Source organism: Phocoena phocoena, chromosome 10 (assembly GCF_963924675.1).
Source record: "Phocoena phocoena chromosome 10, mPhoPho1.1, whole genome shotgun sequence".
NCBI classification, from domain to species: Eukaryota; Metazoa; Chordata; class Mammalia; order Artiodactyla; family Phocoenidae; genus Phocoena; species Phocoena phocoena.
In genome coordinates this window covers 84,583,346-84,609,600 of record NC_089228.1, presented here as the reverse complement: position 1 = coordinate 84,609,600, position 26,255 = coordinate 84,583,346, and the positions used below count along the sequence as shown (strand labels likewise).

General features: G+C 41.7%; 1 protein-coding gene across 2 annotated transcripts; it reads left to right on the top strand.

Moving 5' to 3' along the window:
• Nucleotides 1–8,884: 8,884 nt before the first annotated feature.
• Nucleotides 8,885–22,862, top strand: TRIM38 (tripartite motif containing 38). Of its 2 annotated transcripts, XM_065884932.1 has the most exons (8): nt 8,885–8,952; nt 9,122–9,157; nt 10,573–11,116; nt 13,651–13,746; nt 15,560–15,790; nt 16,801–16,823; nt 16,919–17,031; nt 22,158–22,862. In XM_065884932.1, the coding sequence occupies exons 3-8, from the start codon at nt 10,718–10,720 to the stop codon at nt 22,679–22,681; spliced, it is 1,386 nt and encodes a 461-aa protein (XP_065741004.1). In that variant the 5' UTR covers nt 8,885–8,952; nt 9,122–9,157; nt 10,573–10,717; the 3' UTR covers nt 22,682–22,862. The 2 variants fall into 2 exon arrangements, with proteins under 2 accessions (XP_065741004.1, XP_065741003.1); XM_065884931.1 differs by lacking the exon at nt 9,122–9,157 and having other exon boundaries at nt 8,890–8,996; nt 10,571–11,116.
• Nucleotides 22,863–26,255: the final 3,393 nt, after the last annotated feature.

Below are 26,255 nucleotides of genomic sequence, written 5' to 3'. Positions count from 1 at the left end.
CTAAGGAGCCAGGTAAAATATGTTTACTTTCAATAATGTGTCCCTTATGTAGCTTGTATAAAATGTGAAAGAAAGATGGAAGCAAAATTGACTGATGTTATAGGGTATTTTCCTGGAAAATATTTTATACTAGTAATTTATGCAAAATATAATGATATTTTTAAATGAAAAAGAAATCAGTAAAACAAGAAACATTATACAAAATGATAAATTATTGAAAGTTTTTTCCACTTCTGTCCTTCCCCCCTAGATTAGGAATAAAAGTAGGATGCCAATTATTTCAATTTATGTTCAGTGTTGTATGGGATATACTAGCCAGTGTAGTATGGGAAGAAAAATAAAGGTTAATGTTAAATGTCTAAATACTTCAATCAAAAGACAAAGTTATTAGAATGGATTTTTAAAATGTAAGAACTGAACATATGTTAGCTAGAACAAAAACACCTGAAATATAAAAACACAGATAAGTTTAAAATAAATGTATAGAAAAACATGTTCTATGCAAACAGTAAGCATAAAAAGATTGGATTATCTATATTAAAAACAGATAAAGTAGAGTTGAAGACAGAGAACATTTTCAGAGATAGAGAGTGACATTTTATATTGGTAAAAGGGTCAGTTCACCAGGAAAGCATAATCATAAACGTGTATGAACTTAATGACAAAGTTCCAAAATACTTGAAGTAAAAATGGAAAGAATTAAAGGGAAAAATAAGCAATTCTACAATCCCAGTTGGAGATTTTAATACCTTTCATACGGTAATGATTGAATAACTAGATAAAATATATGAAAAGTCATAGAAGATCTGAAAAACCCTATCCATCACCTTGAATGAATTGATATTTATAGGATATTACACTGAATATTTGCATCCACATTCTTTTCAAGTACACATGGTTACATTCCTAATGATAGACCATATTCTGGGCCACTATACAAGTCAATAAATTTAGAGGGATTTAAATCCTATAGAGTATGTTATCTGACCTCAGGAGGGATAAGTTAGAAATCAATAAAAAATAAGATATCTAGGGGAAAACCCCCAATATTTGGAAATTAAACATACTTCTAAATAATCTACCACTTTAAAAATCATAAGAAAAATTATAAAGTATTTTGAACTACAGAATAATGAAAAGTAAGGCATATAAAACTTTGTGAGAGGCAACTAAAATAGTGCCGAGAGGAAAGTTTATAGTTTAAACTGTTTACATTAGAAAACAAAGATAACCAAAAATCAAAGCTTAGATCCTGTGAAGGTGGTGTATCTAAGAGAAGACACACACCTCCATCACCACCTATAAAACTGAGATTCCAAGGGGTGATAAAGGTGAATTAGAAGTAAACAGATCTCACTTCCTGGAAACTGCAAGAATTCTGGGAACGCCGGTGCTGAGTAGAGCAGGGAACAAAGAAAAAGAGAGAGAGAGAGAGACACTCTGGTAAGTTGTAACCACAAGCCAATTTTTATACATGTTTGGGGTAAAATTTCACATCACTTGGGTTATCAAAAAACCAACAACAAAAGCAAAAAACCCTCAAGCCCTGAAGTGAGTTTACTTCTTGACTGGTAGTATGCTAGCTGCCAGGCAAAAGCAAACACAAATCACCTCTGGAGGAAAGCACTTTCATCCCAGTCCTCAAAACCACGAATAATTTTACCAGAACAATGAAGAAAATAATAGTAAAACAACCAAGCACACAGAATGGACTGGAGGGCGAGAAGCAAGAATAGATGAATGGATACTAGTTAGGAAGTTTCAATAAACCTGTGAAAAGTGACGGGGGATGATTTGTGTATTCCTGTTTAAAGTGAGTTTCTTGTAGACAACATATAGAGGGGGCTTGATCTGTGTGTGTGTGTGTGTGTGTGTGTGTGTGTGTGTGTGTGTATTCAATCTGACAACCTCTGCCTTTGAATTGGAGTATTTAGATCATTTACGTTAAATGTGATTATTGAGAGCTTCACTGGTGGCGCAGTGGTTGAGAATCCACCTGCCAATGCAGGGGACACGGGTTCTAAGCCCTGGTCCGGAAAGATCCCACATGCCGCGGGGCAACTAAGCCCGTGCGCCACAACTACTGATCCTGAGCTCTAGAGCCCGCAAGCTACAACTACTGAGGCTGCGTGCCACAACTACTGAAGCCCGCACCCCTAGAGCCCGTGCTCCACAAGAGAAGCCACCGCAATGAGAAGCCCGCACGCAGCAACAAAGACCCAATGCAGCCAAAAATAAATAAGTTTATTAAAAAAATATGATTATGGATATGTGTAGATTTAAGTCTGTCACCTTATTATTACTTTTCCATTTGTTCCATCTATTCTTTCTTCCCTTTTCCCTCATTATTCTCTTCTATTGAACAACATGAATATTTTTTGATTCTATTTTATTTCTTTTTGTGGCTTATCAGCCATAATTCTTTGTTTTATAATTTCAGTGGTTACTTTAGACTTTATAGTGTACACCATTAATTTATCACAGTCCATTTTCAGGTGATATACCACTTATATAGAATAAGAACCTTAAAATTGTTATTCCATTTCTCTTTCTTTTGTGCTGGTGTTACCTTGCATTTTACTTTTATATCTTATAAATCCCACATTACATTGTTACTATTTTTGCTAAAACTGTCAACCACTTTTTACAGAGATTTAAATAACATTAAACATTTTTTATCTATTTTCCCGTGAAGTCACAATTGCTGGTGCTTTTTATTCTTTTGTGCAGATTGGTATTCCAATTTGGTATCGTCTGTCTAAAGAACTTCCTTTAATATTTCTCATAGTTCTAATCTGCTGATTAGGTGTTTATTGCTTTTGGTCAGATAAAGAAAAAATATTTTACAGTATTTCAGCTAAGGGCTGAGTCAATTTTAAAAAACAAGATTATCCACTAACAAAATACTTAATTGTATAGGCGATTTAAAAAAATAAAACAGAAAACTTACATCTATGGTGTAATGAACATCATTCAATTCCTACATGTGACTAGACGAATTCCTTTATCTTTCATGTATCTGAAATAGCCCTTATTTCACCTTCATTTTTGAAAAATATTTTTGCTAGGTAAAATATTCTAGGCCTTTCATTACTTTACAGATTTTACTCCACTGTATTCTTGCTTGCATTGTTTCCAATGAGAAATCTGTGATCTATGTTTGTTCCTCTATACATAATATGACTTTTGTTCTTAGCTACTTTTAAGAATCTTCTCTTTATCATTGATTTTGAGGAATTTAGTTATGTTATGTATTGGTTTAGTTTTGTTCCTGTTTCTCATGCTTATGGTTCATTGAGATTCATGGATTAGTAGGTTTATAGTTTTCACCAAATTTCAAAAAAATTCAGCCATTATTTTTTCATATATTCTTTTTTTATCCCTTCTTCCAATTTTTTCTCTCCTTTAGGGACAGCAAGTACATATATATTTGAGACTTAAAGCTTTTCCACAGCTCATTGGTGCCATAGTCACTTTTTATTTTTATTCTCTTTTCTCTCTGCATTTCATTTTATATAGTTTCTATTGCTATGCCTTCTAGTTTACTAATTGTTTCTTTTACAAAGTCTAATCTGTCGTTAATCCTATCCAGAGTACTTTTTATCTCATATGCCATAGTTTCCAGCTCTAGAAGTTTAATTTGTGTCTTTTAAAAATCTTTCAGGTCTCTATTTAACTTTTTGAACATATGGAATGCAGTTATAAAAACATTCGAAATGTCTTTATCTGCTAATCCCAACACCTGTGTTAGTTCTGGGTGACTTTTGATTGATTGATTCCTCTCTTATCCTAGGATATATTTTCCTTCTTGTTTGCATATTTGTTTTTTTCCAATATTAAATTTTTATCAAGATATATTTCATATACCATAAAACACACCTTTTTAAAGTGTACAATTCAGTGGTTATAGTGTATTCACAAAGTTGTACAATCATTATCACTATCTAAATTCCAGAACATTTCAAGATCTTCAACAAGAAGCCCTATATCCTTAAGTAGCAATTCCCCATTACCTCCTCTCAGCCCCTGGCAACTACTAACCTACCTTCTGTCTCTATGAGTTTGCCTATCTTAGACATGTAATATAAAAAGAATCATACAATATGTGTTATTTTTGTGTCTGGCTTCTTTCATTTAGTATGTTTTCAAGGTCCATCAGTGTTGGAACATGTATCAGTACGTCATTCTTTTTTATGGCTTAATAATATTCCACTGTATGGATTTAACACATTGTATGTGTCCATTGATCAGTAGATGGACATTTGGGTTGTTTCCACTTTGGGGGTACTGTGAATAATGCTACTATAAACAATCATGTACAAGTTTCTACATGAGTATGTTTTCAATTCTCTTAGGTATTTACATAGAAGTAGAATTGCTGGATCACATGGTAACTCTATGTTTAACTTTTTAGAGAACTACCAAACTGTTTTCCAAAAACGTTGCACCATTTTACATCCCCACAAGCAATGTATGGGGTTCCAATTTCTCCACTTGTTATTGTCTGGGTTTTTTAAATTATTATTATAGCTATCCTAGAGGATGTGAAGTGGTATCTCGTGGTTTTGTTTTACATTTACATAATGACTAATGTTGTTGAATATCTTTTCAGGTGCTTATTGGGTACTTGTATGTCTTCTCTGGAATAATGTATACTTAGATCCTTTGCCCATTTTTAAGTTGGGTTATTTATCTTTTTGTTATTGGGTTGTAGGAACTTTTTATATACAAGTTACCATTCTAGATACAAGTCCCTTGTCAGATATATAATTCACAAAAATTTTCTCCCATTCTGTGGGCTGTCATCTCATTTTCTTAATGGAGTCCTATGAAGCTCAAAAGTCTTTAATTTTGATGCTCTCCAACTCACCTAGTTTTTTCTTTTATTGCTTGTGTTTTTCGTGTCATCCAAAAAACCATTGCTAAGCTAAGATTACAAAGATTTGCCCCAAAGTTTTCTTCTTAGGGTTGTATGGAGTTTTAGTGCTTACATTTGGATCTTTGTTTCATTTTGAGTTAATTTTTGTATATGGTGTGAGGTAGGGCTCCAAATTCATTCTTTTGCATATGCATTATCCAGTTGTCCCACTATTGTTTGGTAATAAGATTATTCTTTGTACATTGAACTGTTTTGGCACTCTTGTTAAAATTAATTGACCATAAATGTATGGGTTTATTTCTAGACTCTTTACTAAATTTTATTGCCCTATAGGTTTATCCTTATGACAGTAACACATAGCCTTGATTATTGTAGTGTTATAGTAAATTTTGAAATTGCAAACTGCGAGTCCTGCAACTCTGATCTTTTTAAAGATTGTTTTTGCTATTGTGGACCTCTTGTATTTCCAGATGAATTTTAGGATAAGCTTGCCAATGTCTAAAAGAAACGCCAGCTGGAATTTTGATAGGCACGCACTGAGTCTGTAGAACAACTTGGGAAGTACTGCTAATTAAAAATATGAAGCCTTTTAATCCATGAACATGCAATGTCTATTTATTTAGGTCAATTTAATTTCTTTCGATGATGTTTTACAAATTTCAGTGTACAATTTTGTTTTGCTTCTGTTCATTTTATTCCTAAGTATTTTGTTACTTTTGATGCTATTATAAATGATTATTTCCTTAATTTTATTTTCAGATTGTTCATTGCTAGTATATAGACATACAATGAAATTTTATATATTGATCTTGTATCCTGCAACCTTGCTGAACTCATTTATTAGATCTATATTTTTTGTATACGGATTCCTTAAGATTTTCTGTATACAAAATTATGTTATTGGCAGATAGAGTATTTGTCTTCTTCCTTTTAAATCTGGATGCCTTTTATTTCCTTGAATATTCAGTACAATGTTGAATAGAAATGGTGAGAGTACACATCCTTTTCTTGTTAGGTGTGCTATTACCAGCTCTTCCTAGGTCCAGCCAAGGAAAATGCTGTCTTTAAGTCCCAGCTCACCTCAGAGCAGGCTGCAGTGAAACAGTCATCCATATCATGAGAGATATAGGTACAAACTATTTGCAAAGGATGCTAAGACTTCTTTGGAGAAGTCTTTGTCATGCTCATCATTCTGAATAGCTCAGATAAGTCTTCTCTCAGGCTATTTTTTTAAAACCTATAATCCTGTGTCCTCTCTTTTTACCTCTGGGTGTTGCTTCCTCTCTCCCCTTTGCTCATCTGAAAAATTTGTCCTCAAGATCACTTTTGCAGTGTGCTCTTATCAAACCTCTGCTAAGCTCTCTTTCTCAGAAGCCTAGGTCTTCTCTTTCATTTTCATTTTCTTCCAGTTCACATCATTAATATATCCTACAGGAGAGAGAAACAGCTCTCTAGAAAACCAGTAGCCATCATGGATTCTGGTATTTTCTGGCACTATTCGCCATGTTAACTTGCCTACCACCTCCAACATGTACATACACACACTCTGCTCACACTCCACAGACATACCCCAGCGCACATATCACACAAACACGAACCATGTACCACAGTCCACACCTAGCACACACCACCACACACCCCACAACATACACTATACACACACGTACCAGACACCGTATCACACAAATCACACACATGCAAGCATGCATCACAGACTACATATAGCACAAACCATCACACATCTCACCCACGCCACACTACATACATTACACGCATGTGTGCACACCTCCTATGATGTATGTTTAGCACAGCATAGAAAGTTACTCTCTTGTTTAACACATACCACTATGCCTGGAACCACTCTAGACACTGAGATTCATCAATTAAAAACACAGACGAAACTCCCTACCGCTGTGGAATTTGCATTCTCATGCAGGAGGCAGACAATAGGCAACATAAATAAAATAAATAAAATAAATAAAATATTCAGTAATAAGTGCCATGGGAACAAAAGAGCACTGTTAGAGGGCTTGGGAGTGGGGGGAGGGGTGCAACTGTAAACTGGGTGGTCAGAGTAAGCCTGGCTGAGAAGAGACACCTGAAGGAGTTGAGGGAAGGCACCCTAGGGATATCTAAGGGATGACTGTTCCCCACAGAAGGAGCAGCCAGAGTCCAGGCCTTTTTAAGGAGACTCCAGTGACCCACTCGCCATTCTGGGTCTTCAGCTTCCTACAGCCCAGACTCACAGGGTCAAGCCCAGCCTCACTTACTGGAGGGGATGCATCCCCCATGGGGCAGCTCCGATTGCTCTCTCCCTAGGCTCACCTTTGGAGAACAAATCTCTGAAGCCTCATCTGCATCCCTCTCCCCTTTAAGACCTGCAGCTCTCTGTGTGAACCAGTCCCTCCTTCATGGAACAGGAAACAGGTGCAAGATGGGGCAGCTGTCACAAGACACTCCCCATCATGAGGTTGATGCTTTTGTCTTGCTTGTGTTGCCTGTAGTGGCAGTCTGTTTTCTTTTGGGCATTCACTAGCTTCCTTTTCCTGATCCTTTGACAGGACAAATTTGGGGTGAGCTGTGCCTACGTCCAGAGTCACAGCCACAACAATGAAAGTCGTGGGAATCTGTAAGGAGTCATCATTGGATCAGGGATACAGGGGCTCGTTCTTTCTCTTCTGTCTGTGTGCTGGTTGCCTCAGGAGTAGATCTGTCCTGTACTGTGTGCAGGGCCTGCTACTACAGGACGGGCCTGCTGCTACAGGACATGCCTGAGCACGATGATTCAGTCACCTGGTGGCAAAATGGCAGAAGGCTCTGTGGGCACCCAGGAGGATGCGGTGCTGAAGAGAGACTCCTGTTTGGGTGGGAAGAGAAGAACCTGTTTCACAATTTTGCCTCCAGACTGAGCTGCTGGACCAGCAGGACTGTGGCTGCACCCAACTCCCCCCAGCCCCCATCTGTGGGTCCGTTGCCCTGAGCACAGGCTTCCGTGAGCTTTCAAGGTCAGCAGCTGACCTGCCAGGCCAGGGGCCCAGAGTTTACCCCAGGCAGCTCTCAGAAGCCAAATTTAACTTCCCCTGCCTGTGTCCTCAGCCTTCCTTACTGGCTCCTTTGGGCCACTGCATATATTTATTTCCTAAGCAAACACTTATTGTGCACTTATCATAAATACATCTTACACCTAAGGCTATAAATGTGGCAGGGTCTTATGTATTTATTTATTTTTTGCCCATTAAATAATAACTCTAAATTGGGTAGGGACAGTATTTTTTTTTTTTTTTTTTTTTGGGGGGGACAGTATTTTTGCTCTTACTTTGAACTGGAGAGGCTGGAGCTGAGGCACCAAGTACTCAATCCCAGACCCCACAGTCTTTCCTGCACATTGCAGGCGATGGCCCCCAGCTGAGGCCACTCACTGCTGGGCCATTAGTGGCTCCCGTTTGCTGTCCTTGGTGCCTGACTCTGACTATTGATAAGTATTTGAATCTTGCGGAGGGATACCGAGGAGGAAAATGAGACACAGTATCAGGACAGAAAGGAATGGGAGAACGGCTTGAGCAAATTCTCTGATACCAATGAGCCCTATTATTGTACCGCCCCTTTTTTCACCACACCCTTCAGAGCAGTTCTAAAACAATCGGCGACTAAAAATAGTAAAACATAACATCAGCCAGAAAGGCTTATAAATCCCAAGGGGGTTGGTGGCAAAAGTAGAAAGATCTCACGTCAGAGTCTGTGAACTCTGCAGACTTCCTGCTTTTAGATCCTCTGTGCTGGGGTCACAAAAGAGTTTACTGAATTATTAAGTTGTCCCTTCGTTTTATTGCTGTAAAAGAAAAATATTTTTCCTACTGTCTCCCCTCCCTTTCAGGACAAGCTGAGTGCAAAAGACACCGGCAATTTCACGAGCTTCCTCCCCGGATCTACAGGGCGCCACCTCCCACCGCAGTTTCACTTCTGAGTTTAGTCCAGTCTGAGTTAACTTCCTCACCCAGATCTCAGGAACCGGCAGCTGCGGAGGGAGCTAGCAGTGCATATGTGCCTGCTGCATGGTGAAGGGAGTGGGAAGGGTCCGGGCCCAGGTTTTTTCGGTGGAGGGAAAAGAGACGTGTGTGTGGGGGGGGTGGTGGGCGGCACGGGGAAGGGAGTTTGTTTCCTGATAACAGCTGCTGGAACTCTGAAAATGGTCAGGACTGTGCTTCATAGCTCTCACACCCTGTCTGCTTTCTCTTTCGCCAGACTCCATGTCAGATCTCCGAAGATCCAGGATGTGAGGTGAGTGAAGGCCCAGGACAAGAACCCTGGGGCCTCAGAGGAGGGGACGTCCTTCTCCCCGGGAGCAAAGCACCCCAGGCAGAGCGGAGCCTAGTGTATCTCTTGGGGGAGATAACCTGCCAAAGAATAGAAGTCTCCGGAAGAAATTCTCTACGGATCCAAGAGAGTGGTCCTGGTTATTAGAGGGACATAGCCTATCCAGTAACTTTAGTTGAATCCCTGCTTTTAATTCTGCCACTGTCAGTTCAAAGGAAAAGCCACTCTCTTCCTCCGTCCTCTGCTGCCCTCCCTGACAAAATCCCAGGAATGGGGAAGCAGGGAACAGGGCTAGGTTTACGAAGCAGCCGGAGCAGTGGGTGAAGGGACCGAGTCCTTTGTTCCTAGTCACCCCTCCTTTGTCTATTAGTTGTCAGGTCCTCGCTGGTGGACACTAGGTGTCCAGCACCCAGGATCCTACAGAGGCCCCACCTTCCCCATCTGCTTCCCACCTCCCCATATCCTGGGTTCTGCCAACCCCCTGTGTTCCAGTCACCCTGAACTTCTCCTGAGAGACAAGTCCTGGCCTGAAAAGATAGTCACTTCCCTAGCTCTCCAGGAGCTCTGCACCCCAGGACCAACCCCTTCTCTTCCCAGCTGTCTTTCCAATTCTCTTTTCCTCAGGTCAGGGAGGGCAAAAAGAACTTGTTGGTTTTTCTGGTTGTCTTTTTTACTTTCATTATCATCCTGGTTGGGTCTCCACTGGGGACTTTATTAACCTGCTGTCTTTTGTTCTTTGTGGGGTGGGAGTGAGGGTTTAATTAGAGTCAAATGTAAGGAATTCCTGGCGGTCCAGTGGTTAGGACTCCTCGCTTTCACTGCCGAGGGCTCGGGTTCAATCCCTGGTCGGGGAACTAAGATCCCACTAGCTGAGAGGCGCGGCCAAAACAAACAAACAAACAACAACAAAAAATTAGAATCAAATGTGATTGTCTCAGTGAAATCCTTCATAGACCACCCAGTTACCTGGGTTACCTGGATGTAAGTGTTACTACCAGTTACAAAGAAATAACTCTGGTACTAATTATTCTTAATATTCATTAGAGCAGGAAAGAGTTTGACAATCCCTCACTGAGTTCTCTCTCTTGCTGCAACTTTGGCGAAGAAGTCTGCCTCATTTCTCTATCTCTCTCAGTGCTTGGCCCAAGAAAACTTTTCACAATAATGGAATGTTCTCTATCTGGGCTTTCATGTAGCCACCAATCACCTGCGCCTATTAAGCACTGAAATGTGGCTAGTGGGTGTGAGAAACAGACTTTTAAATTCTATTTAATTGTTATTAATTCAAAGTGGCCACATGTAATAGTCACTACCATATTCCACAGCACAGCTACATTTGATGCGTCTTCTAAATTCCAATCTATTTCTTCTCTTTAGAGAGAAGACCACGTGACCTGTGGAGGCCAGTGGCAGCCAGTGCATCGGAAAGAGGCTCAGACAAGGTGAAGTTCCATCACTGTGGGAAAGTTCTGGCTGCTTCATCTCTGCCTCTAGATCCAATATTAGAGATTTTCAGGAAAAGCCATGGCCTCAACCCCAATCACCAAGAAGATGAGGGAGGAAGCCACCTGTTCCATCTGTCTGCAACTGATAACTGAGCCAGTGAGCATCAGCTGTGGACACAGCTACTGCCACTTGTGCATAGTGAGCTTCTGTGAGATGCAACCATGGCTGGAGATGTTCTCCTGTCCCCAGTGTCGGATGCCATTTATAATGGCAAGCCTCCGACCCAACAAGCAGCTGGGAAACCTCATTGAAGCCGTCAAGGAGATGGACCAGGAAATGTCATGTGAGGAACATGGAGAGAAGCTCCATCTGTTCTGTGAAGACGAGGGCCAGCTCATCTGCTGGCGCTGTGATCGAGGATTGCAGCACAAAGGGCACACCACAGCTCTGGTGGAAGATGCTTGCCAAGGTTACAAGGTGAGTGGTGGGCCAGAGGACCTTGGCGAGTACCTGGCCTCATGTTGCCCCCCAAGACCTGAAATTATTTAGCCTGAAACCCAAGATTAGGATCCTGAAATATAACTTTCATCATGTCATTCTTCTGAAAAGTAGTTTATGATGGGTCCTCACTGAATCAAGGCCTGATGGTCACTCTTCTCCCTATCCACTCTTGATGAACTCCTCCCTGCTCTAGAATGCCATGTGCTCCAGTGCACACCTGCATGTTTTATTGCCTCACACCGTCTGTGTGATTTGAGAAAGCACAATGTGCAAGTCCATGGGATAGAGTCTGAAAACACAGGGGACGAAGACACACCCCCTTTTAGGTATCCTCCAGTCTAGTAGGGCAGACAAACCAGCAAAAAGGCTGCCTGAAGTCCCCTGATTTGGATGGTGGAGAGGAGCACCAAGGGGTGTGGAGTGGTAACTGAGGAATCTTCCCAAAAGTGACTCTTGAAGAACACATAAAAAGTAACCAGATATAGAAGTATGGAGAAGAGAGAGGGCATTCCAGACCGAGGGGCCCACTTGTGCAAAGGCACAGCTATGAGAGCGTACCTGACTCGCTGTGACCAGGCCAGAGTGTGTGTGCAGGGAAGGCAGGTGATGTCATAGGAAAGGAAGTCAGGGCCCAGAACTTGGTATCCGCTCGGAGTCTAAGCCCTAGCCCAGAGTAGTCCTGGCCACGGGGGGATTTTCATTTGCACAGTGAAGGATCAGGTTGACATTGAAAAGAACATTCTGGTACTGATACAATGAAAGGAATACCAAAGAGTAAAATTTAGATTATTCCTATAAGAAGGGGGAAAGGGAGCAATTCCAAGCAAGATTCAGGAAGGGGAATGAGTGGAAGGGTTTGGAAGTGATTGGTCATGGAGTATGAAATGGAGGGAGAGGTTTTGGGCAACTCCTGTTTATCGCTTAAGAGCATATTAAGGAAGGCTGACCTTTGCTATTGTGGAACGAAGGAGGGGGCGTGGTCCTGCTGCCTTATTCCTTCTCTGCCCTGGCTAGATTTGAGAAAATTGTCGTCCCCAGTGTGAGCTCCTTGTTCCCTCCCCTATGACGTGGAGGTGGTCTTCTATTAAGGTTCTGGGTCCTTCATCAGGACACGTCAATACTGACCACCACTCGGCACATGGCAGCTCTTCCTTAAACTCCATGGAGCAGCTAATTACTGTAATGGGGATATTCCCATTGGAATTAGTGTCCCACCAAGTAGTAAAAGGAGCAGCACGGGGTGATGGTTCTAAGCCTTGAGAGTCAGACTGCTTAGTTTGAAACCTTAGTTCTGCTACTTATTAGATGGGTGACTTTGAGCAAAGTTATGTAATGTCTTCATGCCTTGGTTTCCCCAACTATCAGTGGGGATGATAGTAGTTCCCTTCCTCTCCAACATACATGCTCAGGAGGTTGTTATAAGCTTTAGGGACATTAATACATGTAAACCTTAGAATAGCACTTGGCACATAGTGAGGGCAATGCAGTCTTTTGCTAACAAGTTCTATAGAGCCCTTTCTTGAGAGCGGGTGAGAACTGAGTATACCTATTGGCTTTAGGACAAGAGCCGATTCTTTTTCTTTTTAAATCAAGATAAAAGTTCTTTTTTTTCTAATTAATTAATTAATTAGGCTGCGTCGGGTCTTGGTTTCAGCATGCAGGCTCTACAGTGCACAGGCTTAGTTACTTAGTTGCCCCGCGGCATGTGGGGTCTTAGTTCCCCCACCAGGAATCAAACCTGCGTCCCCTGCGTTACAAGGCAGATTCTTAACCTCTGGACCACCAGGGAAGTCCCAGAGCCAATTCTTTTAGTGTTGACCGCAAGTAGCAATTTGGTTTAGCTTAAACTTGCTTTCCATGAAAATGTGAGAAACTATTTTGAAAAATAACCTGAAAGCTTCATATGGATACTAACTCATTTTTAAAGGGCTTCATGATACCATTCTTCAAAAGGTCTCCGAGCTCCCCTCCTCCATTAACTGTTTCTGACAACTTCAGCTGGCATCTTGGTCTGTCTTTCCTTCCTGACTCACCATAATACATACAAAGTTCCATGTGTGCCAAACACTCTGGTATTGGTTCTGGTTGGGTCAGCACATTACTTCATAAAATCTTTTTAGGTGATTTTTATCTTGTTTTATGTGCAGAATTTCCCTGGCAAGACTGCTGGTGGTGGATATAGCTCAGGCTCAGGGTCAGCTGGGATCACAGCCCAACCACCCACCAGTTACAGCACCTTGAGCAAGTTATTTATCCCCTTTCTAAGCTTCAGTTTCTGCGGCGCAGAAATGATGTTAAAAATCCTACTAACTGCTCAGTGTTGCCAAGGGAATCAAATATGTTACTGCCTATACAGCCTTCAGCATGCTTCCTGGTAAAGTGTAAGGACTCAATACATATTCAATAGTCAGGCTATTCTAATTAAGTCTTGGAGGGCTGGGATGCTCCTTAGGTGCCCAATGAAGAATTGTTGAATTGAAAAGACTTTATTCACCCAATTTTTCTTTCAGGAAAAGCTCCAGGAAGCTGTGACAAAATTGAGGCAACTGGAAGAGGAATGTATGAACCTGAAGGTGTTCACGGCAAAGCAAATAACCGAATGGAATGTAAGAGTTTGGGTTTATTGATCTCAAGCTAGTTTCCATCCTAGCGCTTAGGTACAGGGGATGATTGAGCAAAGCATAGTGATGGCTTATTCTCACTAAACCAGACCAAACAGATAAAACCCAAAGAAGAAAGCACATTTGTTTTTATGTCCCTCATTGTCTAATATCTATGAGAATTTATCTCCAACCCCTTCAACCTTTCAGTAGTAACCGGCTAGGATTCCGAAACCTCAGTTAGGAGAAGCAGAACAGGTGTGCCCATTTACCTAGAGCCATTCTTGACTGGGTTTCAGTTCTTAATATCTCAAAGTACCTTCTGGATTTGAAGGCCTTATTAACCTTATTGCTTTGGCACATGTACCACAGTGCAGGGTATGGCTTTCAGCCTTACAGGTTCAGAAACCACCCTTTGTGAGCACTAAGAAAACAGAATCACTCCAGGTTGAGGTTCGTATTACTCAAGCTCATTAGACTGAAGAAGGAAATCTATCTGGTTTATAAGGAGGACCAGAGTGCTCCTAGAACCTACACACTTGGCACTGTAGCCTCTAGGGTCTGAAAGACTGTTTCCATGGCTGACCAGCCTCCCCGTGGTCAGAGATGCATTCCTTTATGGAAATATTTATGTAATTAATCGGCTTACAGTCAAATCCCACAGGCCAGTGAGCCATTTTGCCTCTTTCAGAGTTTCTTCCAACCTTCCAACCTCTGCCTAATCCTTTGTGTACAGTTGTTAAACTTGAACTCTCAGAGGACGCTCTTGCTTCCCTCATTTCTGGGATCTTGGGCAATGGGGAGGATCTTGGACAATGGGGAGGATCTTGGGCAATGGGGAGGATCTTGATTATAGCTAATACATATGGAAACCCTGTCAATGACACTCTACCACAACATTACAGTCATCAAAACACTAAGTAAATTGAAAAAGCACTCATGGAAACTGCAATTCTTATCTCCCCAAACGAAAGCTGAGTCCGACAAGGTGTACCATTTGGTTTCTTATACGTAAGGATGAGTAGGTGGACCCGAGTTGGTGGATGACTATTTCGTAGTTAACTATGACAAATGCCTGATACCCAGACCTCCCGCTGCTGAGAATCATGGACTCTCCTAATAGCCTGGTTGTCTTAAAGTCCAGTCTTGGTGATGTTCATTACAAGCTTTTGCTTCAAGAAATTCCCTCAGACTCAGAGCTACTTTCTTATATCCTGAATAAAAACTCATTTTTATCTTTGTAACGGATAAAGTTTTTAACCTTGGCCCTAGTCCCATGATTAAATTATCTAGCACTCCTGCACCTTGGCTGAAGAAGGATGTTAATAAGGTGATAACCTCTCCCACATCTGAGTACCTGCCTTTCAGGCATGACTCTGCAGCGGGCAATTTGGGACGTTCTTCCAGCTCGAATGATTCATGGGAAAATAATGTTATGGTAGCTGAGCAAACTTTCTTTTGTGTATGTATGTGTTAAAATATGCATAATGAAATTTACTGTTTAACTATTTTTATGTGCACAGTTCCATTCCTTCTTCCTCGTAACTCCTGGTAACCATTATTCTACTTTCTGTCTCTATGAATTTGACTATTCTAGGTACCTCATATAAGTGGAATCATAAAATATTTGTTCTTTTTTTTTTCCTGGCCTATTTTACTTAGCATAATGTCTTCAAGATTCATCCATGTCTTAGCATGTATCAGAACTTCATTCATTTTTAAGGCTGAATAGTATTCCGCTATATCTATACACTGCATTTTGTTTATCAGTTCATCCAACAGTGGACATTTGGTTGGTTTCCACCTTTCTTGGCTCTAGGAGAAGATAGAAGTTCAGAAACAAAAAATCCAGTCTGACTTTAAGAATCTCCAGAGCTTCCTTCATGAGGAAGAGAAGTCTTACCTATGGAAACTGGAGAAAGAAAAAGAGCAGACTCTGAGGAGACTGAGGGACAATGAGGCCAATCTTGAACAGAAGAGCCATGAACTCGAGAGCTACATCCTGCAACTAGAGCATAAATGTCAGGGCTCAGCCCAAAATCTGCTGCAGGTGAGGCCATGCACTTGGAGAAGGGAAGGAAGGTATCTGTTCCTGAGCTTTTAGGAGGAGAATGGTGAGGAAGCACGGGAAGCTGGGCGAGCCCTGCCTGTTTCACTCAAAAATGGTACATTAGTGTAGGGAATTTAAAGTAACGTTTCTTTTGGATACACAGCAACATTTGCAAGGTGGCCTTCACTAGTCTATAGAGCGGCTTTAGGTGAATCAGAAAATATATAGGTATGGTGGGTTCCTTGGCCAAATGGAACCATGGGATAACTTTTGCTACCATTCGCCTCTGTCCCATGTTCACAAAACTCTGACTGTCAAACTGTCTCCTGAAATACTCCTCCAGATGACTGGTGGGTGACAAAGTGGGGCAGCCAAAAGAAGGTTATGAGTGATAACCTGCTCCCTGATTTCCTTGTAGAGCCCTCCAGAGCTCTTTCGGGGCCTTCTTTCAGCTGCATAATGGATCCAGCCCATTAAGACAAACTGCGACTGGAGCTCTTTTTTCTATTCCCCACTAAAAGAACTGGAGGTCACACTGTAGCCTGAGAATGTAGCATGACTGTCCCACCACCATGTGATACCTGCTGCTACCATCTTAATGGCCCATCTCAGGGGCTATGCATGGATTCACCACTACGGACCTTTGCAATGAATGGCCTCTACTGTGGGCTCACTCTGAAGGAAATTAGGTCACTGAAAGCAAGTCTTTCCAGAGGGAGCATGGGCAAAGCTCTTGGCCCTCTATCCTAAGCAGCCCGCAGGTAGATGTGATTGCAGACACCGCAGCTCTCCACAGAGCACAGCAAGGAAGATAACACACAAACATTCTGATATGCTGAATATCCCAGGGGGCCGGGATGGAAATCATTCTATCTGGGTATCCATCAATATCTAAGGCCAGGGTTACTCTCTTTACTTCTTTGTAAGGAGTGTTTATAGAGAACAGCCCCACATGCCAAGTCCCATGAAATGCTGATGTTCCCACACTTACATTTTGTCTTTCTCCATAGGATGTGAAAGATACTTTGAGCAGGTGAGTCCTGGACAAATGCAGGAGGGAAGGGATGTGGGTATATAGAGCTGAATGGAATTTACCACTGAAGAAGTCTTGGTCTCTGCTTATTCTAGGAGTTGGGCTGTGAAGCTAGAACAACCAGAGGCCCCCTCTTTGGACCTTCACACTGTGTGCAATGTTTCTGAGCTTTACTTTGATGTGAAGAAAGTGTTAAGGAGCTATCAAGGTAGGTGAAGAAACCCTAAATACTACGGACAGAGGGACCTTAAGTGGTAACCAAGTTCACCACCTATCCCTGGGCAGGCTCACAGCCAGAGGGGTCATTCAGATATTTTCAGTTGAGCTGTCACCCTCTCCCTTGTTAGTTTGCTCCAGTGCTTAGACAGGGACATGGCATGCTGGTTACCTGTGCAGACCCTTCAAATTCCTGCTCTCTCACTTATCAGCTCTGTCATTCCAGGCAAATAACCTCCTCAGTTTCCCCATCTGAAACATGAAAATATTAACAACTCTCACTTCACTGGGTTGTCGGTAAAATTAAATATGTCAACATGTGTAAAGTGCTTAGAAGTGTCTGGGACATAGTCTTTATTGTTAATATTTTGGTCAATTCTCAGAGCAATGCAAGAAAGGGAGGTGAGTATTATGACGGTGGTCCAAATGTTTCAGGGCCTCGGCCCAGATAACACAGATGGTAAATGTTAGAACCACGACAGAAACCAAGTTTTACCAATTCCAAAGCCTGAGCTTCCTGCTTCTTAGATTCTCTTCGTCAGTGCTTGCTATATTTCCACCATCCCTTATCCACAACTACAAGATTCCAAAAGTTCTGATAACTGACAATTTTTTCATAACTTGTTTGGCTGCAAAATTGGACCTAACCTAAAGTGATTTGGTGGCTGTATTAATTACCTATTGCTGCAGACAAACTTAGTGGTTTAAAGCAATACACATATATTATCTCACAGGTTTTGTGAGATAAAGCTGGGCACAGCTTAGTCGGGTCCTTTGCTTAGGGTCTTACAAAGCTGCAATTAAGGTGTTAGCCTGGCTGTGTTCTTACCTGGAAGCTAGACTGGGGGAGAATCCTCTCCCAAGCTCACTCAGGTTGTTGGCAGAATTTATTTCTTTATGGTTATGGGACTTAGGGCCCTGGCTTCTTGCGGGCTGTTGGCCAGAGGCTGCCCTCAGCTTCTAGAAGCGAGCCATCAGCTGCTTGCACATGGGCCTCCCAACATGGCCAATTATTTCTTCAGAGTAAGCTCAGGAGAGAGTCCCTAGAGCAAGTCTGCCAGAAAGATGGAGACTTATAAAATGAAATACAGTCACAGGAGTCACATCCCATCATTTTTGCCATATTCTATTGGTCAGAAGCAATTCACAGGTCCTGCCCACACTCAAAGGGAAGGAACTGCATAAGGGTATGAACACCAAGAGGCAGGATCACGGAAGGCTACCCTTGTGTCTGAGTGACACGGTGGCCGAACCTGAACTGCACTGATATGAGATTATTTAAAGTCTTTATTTATCCCGCTTAGTTTGCATTTATGTTTTACTGCAGAAATATTGATGCATTGGATTACAAGACAATGCCTTAGACCCTCCCAGGGGTGGGCACATAATTTAGAGTGTCTGTATTGTTTGCCTTTATAACATCAAAAATATTCTGAGGGCTTCCCTGGTGGCACAGTGGTTGAGAGCCCGCCTGCCAATGCAGGGGACACGGGTTCGTGCCCCAGTCCGGGAAGATCCCACATGCCACAGAGCGGCTGGGCCCGTGAGCCATGGGCACTGAGCCTGCGCGTCCGGAGCCTGTGCTCCGCAACGGGAGAGGCCACAACAGTGAGAGGCCCGCATACCGCAAAAAAAAAAAAAACAAAAAATCTGAATTTCAAAACTCATTTGGCCCCAGGGGTTTCAGATAAGGATTATGAACCTGTATTCAGTTTCCCCTCAAGTTAACAAGAACAAACAACAATAATAACTACCAAAAAATAGCAACTCTGTATTTGATCCTGTACAGATGCAAGGAAGGACTTTATATAAATTATGTCCAGATTTAATTGAGTTGATTTTTCTACTCTTATCTTTCACAGAAGGCATTACAACATGGTTCAAGTCTATCTGTTTCTAAAATGAGCTCATCTTTTAACTAGATAATTCTTCTTTTTGAAACCCTCATTATTAAAACTTTTCTTATTAAAAAAGTCATATAAATAAATTGTAATCACTCAAACAGTATAGAGAGATACGAAAAAAAAGTTCAAGGTTTCTCTTACCCTTCTGCAGGTAACAAGACCTAGGTCTTTCTCTGTGTTTTTACAAACATTTAATACATAGATCGTCTCTTCCTATTCACCCATTGCTTTTTAAAGCTGTCTTATATTCCATAGTACATCATAACTATACGTAACCATATTCCTACTGATGGAGCTTCAGGCTGCTTTCAGCACTTGGGTATTATAACATTTGCAGCAATAACTTTCTAGTCCATGCAGCCTTATATCCTGGTGCTTTCATTCCTGTAGGGTGTATACCTAAAGCTGGGATTGTTGTTAATCTTAACACATGTTACCAGATTACTTGTTCCAATGTAGCAACATGCACTCTCTCACCAGCACCAATAAAAACGATTCACACATACTGAACACTCTTTCTGTGACAGATGAGAAGAGCTTCACGTGTGTTATCTTGTTTTACACCGCAAGCCTCTCTATAGGTAGCATTTTTTCCTTTATAGATAAGGAAACCAAAACACAGAGAGGTTACGTGACTGTTGTAAATTCCCACAACCAGCAGGTGGTAACTCAGGTAGTATCTCTCTAGAACTCACTCTCTTAATCACTCTGCAATGTGGCAAAAAATGAAAGTGATGTATTTTTTTAATTCATTGTCTTGTGGAGTGGACGCTGAAGGTATGTGTAGTTGGTTTTTGTTTGTTTGTTGCTATTCCACACGATACTACTGTGAACTTTCTTGTCCATGCTTTCTTGTGTCCTGTGAATGGTTTCCTCTGGGGATATACCTTGAATTAAAAATGCTGCTGTGTCGGGATGCACATCTAATTTTACTAGATACTACAGATCTTGAAATTGTATCACTTTATACCCTACCAGCAACATAAGAGATCCCACTGTTTCACATCTCCCTCACTCTCTGCTTATAATTTTTGGCCATCTGATGGATTTGAAATGGTACCTAATTGTGGACTTAATTTGAGTTTCTCCAATGTCACTAGTGACGTTGAGCTTCTTTTAGTAAGTCCATTAGCCCTTCAGGCTTCTTCTGTGTTTTAAGAGTTTTTCTTTTGGGTTCTTTTCCTTATTGATTTATGGGAGCTTATTATAGCCAATATCTTCTGTTATGCGTATGGCATTTTACATTTTCATCCTATCTTTTGATGTATAGAGATTCAAACTTAGAGTAGACACATTTGTCTTCAAGGTCTATGCCTTTTGTTTCCAAAGAGCTCAGGCATCAACCATCTTTCTAGTGGTATTACCAACCTGTAAACATTTTAATTTCTCAGCTTGGTTTTCCTGGATCATTCAGGGAAGACTAATGAAGCCCGAAACTTTTGTGAGTCAGGCTCATGATAAGGACTGACTGAAGAGAGTTTAATAAAGGGATTATTTACAAAGAGGAGGATTTGGGTGATCATCAAGGAACAGTGAAGCAAACTAGGGCTAGGAATAGGTAGGGAGTCATTACCTCCCCAAGGCTTCGGTAGCAGATGGAGGGAGCTGTAACCAGAGGCAGAGGAATGCAGACCCTCCAAATCATAGCTAGTGGGGAGGGACTTGGGGCACTAAATACTTCTAACTCTATTTCTTTTTGCCCTGTGGTCTCCTCTAGTGCTTCTCATTGGCTTAACCAAATAGCAGTCAGAGGGAAGGGAGCCTGGTTGATGTGTCCATAGGGGTTAGCCTTCCTGGACACAGAGCAGGCTGGAGAAAGGTGGGGAGTGATCTGGAGGGGCAAGTGAAGAACATCCAGCAGTGGAAGTGTTTCCTAATACTTGATTTCCCGTATTGCCACAGCCCAAATGATCAGAGTTTAACCCAGTAACACAGCGAGTTTGCTAACTCTCTTGCTGGACCACCGCATTACCACCTTTCATTTTTAAAATTGCGTTGCTGGCCAGTATCACACTTTATCTACTTTTTTATGTCTTACTTGACTCTAGTCAGATATTTTTCATGTGTATTGGTCTCTTGTGTGTTACTTTATACTAATCCTTATAGAGCATTACCTGAAGCAAGAAAGAAGAGCTTACACTTAAAAGTCGGGGGACTAGGTGTATGTCCTGAAGCCTGGGTAAAATTTTGGGTTTTCCAATAACAAGCTATGACATTAGTTGTGTCATTTTCCTTCTCCGATCCTCAGTGTTAATGGTAATTAAGTAGAGATGATGAGGGTCTCATTTCTGCTCCAATATTCCATGATTCCTAGAGGTCCTACAAGGGAGAGGAAGGGCTTTGGAGAGGACAGTAACCATGTTAACTCTGGTTAGTTCTGCTCCTTGGCTTCTCTGAGTGACTAAGATGGTGATGATGTTGAAGATGATGATGATGATATCATTATTATTACTGCCATTTACAGGGCACTTACTATATACCAGGAATTTTACTAAGCACTAAGCATACATTAGCTCCTTCAATCCTCCCCACCATGCTTGGTGACAGATACGATGATTTCCACTTTATATTTAACAGAACTGAGGCTCGGCGAATGATTTGCCTAAGCTCACAACAGCTAGTAAGAGACAATGTGGTACATACATACAGTGGAATATTACTCAGCCATAAAAAAGAACGACATGATGCCATTTGTGGCAACGTGCATAGACCTAGAGATTGTCATACTGAGTGAAGTAAGTCAGACAGAGAAAGACAAATATCATATGATATCGCTTATATGTGGAATCTAAAAAAATGGTACAAACGAACCTATTTACAAAATAGAGATAGAGTCACAGGCATAGAAAACAAACGTATGGTTACCAGTGGGGCAAGTGGGGGGAGGGATAAATTGGGAGATTGGGATTGACATATTTTCACTACTATGTAAAAAATAGATATCTAATAAGGACCTACTGTATAGCACAGGGAACTCTACTCAATACTCTGAAATGACCTATATGGGAAAAGAATCTTAAAAAGAGTGGTTATGTGTATATGTACAACAGATTCACTTTGCTGTATACCTGAAACTAACACAACATTGTAAATCAACTATACTCCAATAAAAATACAAAAAGAAACAATGCTTGGATTTGAATGCAGCCTGGTTTTATTTAAAATAAACTGTGCTCTCAGCTACAAAAATCATGTCTTTTTTTTCCCCCCCCAGTCAGCGTGACTCTGGATCCAGATACAGCTTATTACGAACTAATTCTGTCTGAGGATCGGAGACAAGTGACTCGTGGATGCCCCCAGGAGAATCTTGATACTTCTTCTAGGAGATTTAGTGCCTTACCCTGTATCCTGGGCTGTGAAGGCTTCACCTCAGGAAAACATTACTTTGAAGTGGATGTGGGAGAGGGAACTGGGTGGGATTTAGGAGTCTGTATGGAAAACGTGCAGAGGGACACTGTCATGGTACAGACGCCTCAGTCTGGTTTCTGGGCCATCAGACTGTGCAAAAAGAATGGCTACGTAGCGCTTACCTCTCCCCTAACTTCCCTTCAGCTAAGGGAGCAGCCCCTGGTTGTGGGGATATTTCTGGACTTCGAGGCTGGAGTTGTATCCTTTTACAACATGACCACTGGTTCCCACATCTTCACCTTCCCAAAGGCCTCCTTCTCTGACACTCTCCGGCCCTATTTCCAGGTCTATCAATATTCTCCTTTGTTCCTGCCTCCCCCAGATGAGTAAGGGAAGGAGCAAAGTCTCCTCCTTGATTTAACTAGCATAGAGAGTATAATCTGAATCCCATGAGGACAGAAATGTGGTCTCTTTTCTTCGCTGCTATTTCCTTGTACCTAAAACAGTGCTGGGTTTTTAGTGCATACTTAATAAATCTGCATTGAATAAATGACTATAATGACTGTAAAAATACCCCAAGTGGTCAGGCTGAGCTGGGGAAAAGCAAGATAATAGCGATGATTATGCTTTGTCCTCTCCATCCCTCTTCAGTGGGTTCAGAGTTTCGATTTCTAAGAGTTCTTGAGTGACCAGGAGGGTGACTCAGAGACCAGGAGGTCTGACTTCTCCTAGTTTGTTTGGTGCCATTTAAACTCATAGATGGGGGATGAGGAAAAGCTGCAGTTGTCTCTGTCAACTGCAGAAAAGAGCATGAAAATCAAAAATGCAATGACTCATCTAACCACTGACATGATTAATAATCTGAGCCATAGTAAGCCATTAATAATCTGAGCCATCGATAATCTGATGTAGTAAGTGTGGATGGCTGCCAGACCTGGTGAGATCTGCTTGAGCAATAACCACCCTCCTACCCCCATCTCAGAAGCCAGTTGCAAGTCCAGGTTGTCACCTGTGCTTCTGACTGACTGGCTATAAATTGGAGGTTCCCATGATCCCCTCTTTGGGTTTGATCATTTGTTAGAATACCTCACAGAACTCTGAGAAATACTTTGTTTACTGGTCTATTATGTAATAAAAGATACGATAAAGGATACAAATAAACAACCAAATGGAACGATACATAGGATGAGGTCCAGAAAGGTCCCTAGCACAGGAGCGTCTGTCCCCGTGGAGTTGGAGTACATCACCCTCCCAGCACGTGGATGTGTTCACCAATTCTGAAGATCTCCAAACCCGGTACTTTGAGGATTTTTATGGCGGCTTCATCATGTGGGTGTGATCAACCATCAATTTAATTTCCAGCCCCTCCTCCGTTCCCAAAGGCTAGGGAGTGAGGCTGAAAGTTCCAAGCAACTAATCATGGCCTGGTCCTTCTGGTGATTAGCCCCCATCCTGATCTATCCAGGAGCTCACCAAGAGTTGCCTCATTAGAACAAGAGACATTCCTATCACCTAGGAAGTTCCAAGGGATTTAGGAGCTCTGTACTAGGAACCAAGGGAAGAGGCCAATGTGTGTGTGTGTGTGTATTCATATATATGTGTGTGTGTGTGTGTGTACATATATATATATATATAGATATACATACATATGTTCTATTATTATTTCACAATATGTTAATAAACTTTTGTTTTTCTCTTGTTAGTCTAATTTACAGGTCCCTGGTTGGAGAACCTAAGATGGGTAGAGGAAAATGATTGTTTCCTCCCCTATACAAGCAACCCCAATGTTATTGTTCTCTGTCCCCATAGTCCAAGCACACGTACCCACTCCGGAGCCTCAGACCCACTGGATAACTGAGAGACCCCACCTTCGTGCAGGATAAGTGAAGGCACCATCTGGTTATTGCTAAGTTCACCTCTACCTCTAGGTGCCCTGCAGTCCTGTCTTACCCAAGTATAGTCCTGCCCAGTGAGGGGTGGCCTCCTTAAAACGGTGGCAGGGCCTAGAGTGCTTTGCTCAGAGAAAAGTCTATGTCCTTAAACACTTAAAATTGCTGACCAAGAAAAAATGATGATAAACATTCAACTAAAGAAAAAAAAATTTTAATTAACAAAATAAATCTTTGGAAACCATAGGATAATAAAGATAAAATTACAAGTGGATTGTGGTGTAGGCAAGTTATAGAAAGAAAAATAAGTCCTATTTGTCCTTATGGGTTAAAAATTCTACTATATTAGATAAACCATTGGCTGCTCTAATAAAGATTTTTTTAAAAGGAGAATACAGAAAAAATGGAAACATGAAAAAGCATATACTGGAGATAATTTTGAGAACAGTTTGAAGAATTATGTGCGTATAAAACTGAAAATCTTGACTAAGTGACTTTTTAAAAAAGAAACTAAAAGACCTAACTGACTGAAGAAGGGGAAAGAAAATCTAAACAGACTAATACATACAAATGAAATTCAGAAAGTTACAGAATTCCAATTAAATAAGGGGAAAAAAGCAAAACAAATAAAGAGCACACGGATTTATGGCTGCATTTTTTTTTTAAGGATAGCAACTCATTGTACTGCTGAAGACTCAATTAAGTTCTACAGAATAAAAAACCCAAAAGGATAGTGGCTGAAACAAGTTCATGTCTCTCTCATGTAAAGGCAGTCCAGATGGGGAAGTGTAGGAAATCCAGAAAGTCCAGGGCTGGTATGGCAACTCCACAAAATCGCCAAGCCTTCCAGCAACCCTCCCACCATCCCTAGGTTCCAAGACAGCTTCTAAAGCTCCAGGCATCACACCTTCATTCCAAGAGTTAAGATGGAGAAAGAGATTCAGAAGTTGAGCAAAGGGCACGTATCCAAGAGTTATCTTTTACTACCTACCCTACAACCTTCTGCTTGCATCCCATTAGCCAGAACTTAGTCCAAAGCCACCTTCCACCTTGGTGAGGCAGTACATGAACTCAGGCAGCTTAGCTCTACATTGTTAGAATTCTGAGCAAGATCCATCAGAGAGCTACAGGGACTGTGGCTCCCACACCCACCCAGACCAATGCCTCACGTGTCCAGTCTGGAAAACCCTCAGCATCTGGTACATAGTTAGCCAGGAAACAAAAGAAGAGGGGCCCTCTCGTGCCCCTTCCTCATACCTTTTTGACACACCCTCCCCCTGTAATCGCATGAAGGGTCAGGCATGTGTGGTGTACGTGGTGCTGCGGCAGAGGACCAGAGACACAGACAGGCAGGGAACAGCAGGAATGACAGGACAGCAACTGAAGGAGGCAGAGGAACATAAACAGTCCAACTGACACAGAAAGAGACTGTTCTCAGGTAAAGTCCAAACTCCTCATACCGGCCTAGAAGGCAAATTCTGGCCCCGCAGACCTTGCCTTCCTGGATTAATAATCTGTTCTTCCCACTTCTCATTTTCCGTATACAGTGGCCTTCTCTTTGGTCCTAGACAATGCCAAGGTCATTCTGGTCCAAGAGCCTTTGAGCATAATGTGTTCTAGGTTCAGAGCAGTCTTTCCCAGCTTCTTCTGAAGCCGGGTGAGCTCATTTTGATCACCAGCTTGGCAGACACGAAGTGTTAGGGAATTAACATCCCAGGAGTAAAACGTCAACTGAAGAGGGAATGGTGTGGATGGATAAAGCTTCAACCAAATGAGCTTCAGACAAACAATTCTGAGACGCCATCTACACAGTGCCTCCGAGGACATCCAGGGAAATGAAAGCAAGTGCTCAAAGTGGGAACCAGGTCAGGAACGCACCTGTGACTGCCTTTTCCACCTTCCCTGTGCCAGCACCCTGCATTCTGGGGTCACACCTTAGTTACCACCTTCACCCACAACCAGATCTGAGCTCAACTTTTCAGAGACAGCAACCACTGCTACCTCCCCCACTCTTGTCCTCTTTCTATATATAAATATGTGTATAGAAAGATATAGATATTAAATGATTAAATTAA

Coding starts and splice junctions, on each gene's coding strand:
- TRIM38 (XM_065884932.1), top strand. CDS start 10,718: ATGGCCTCAACCCCAATCACCAAGAAGATGAGGGAGGAAGCCACCTGT. Junction 15,791..16,800: donor CAGCCCAAAATCTGCTGCAG/GTGAGGCCATGC, acceptor CTTTCTCCATAG/GATGTGAAAGATACTTTGAG. Junction 16,824..16,918: donor GTGAAAGATACTTTGAGCAG/GTGAGTCCTGGA, acceptor TGCTTATTCTAG/GAGTTGGGCTGTGAAGCTAG.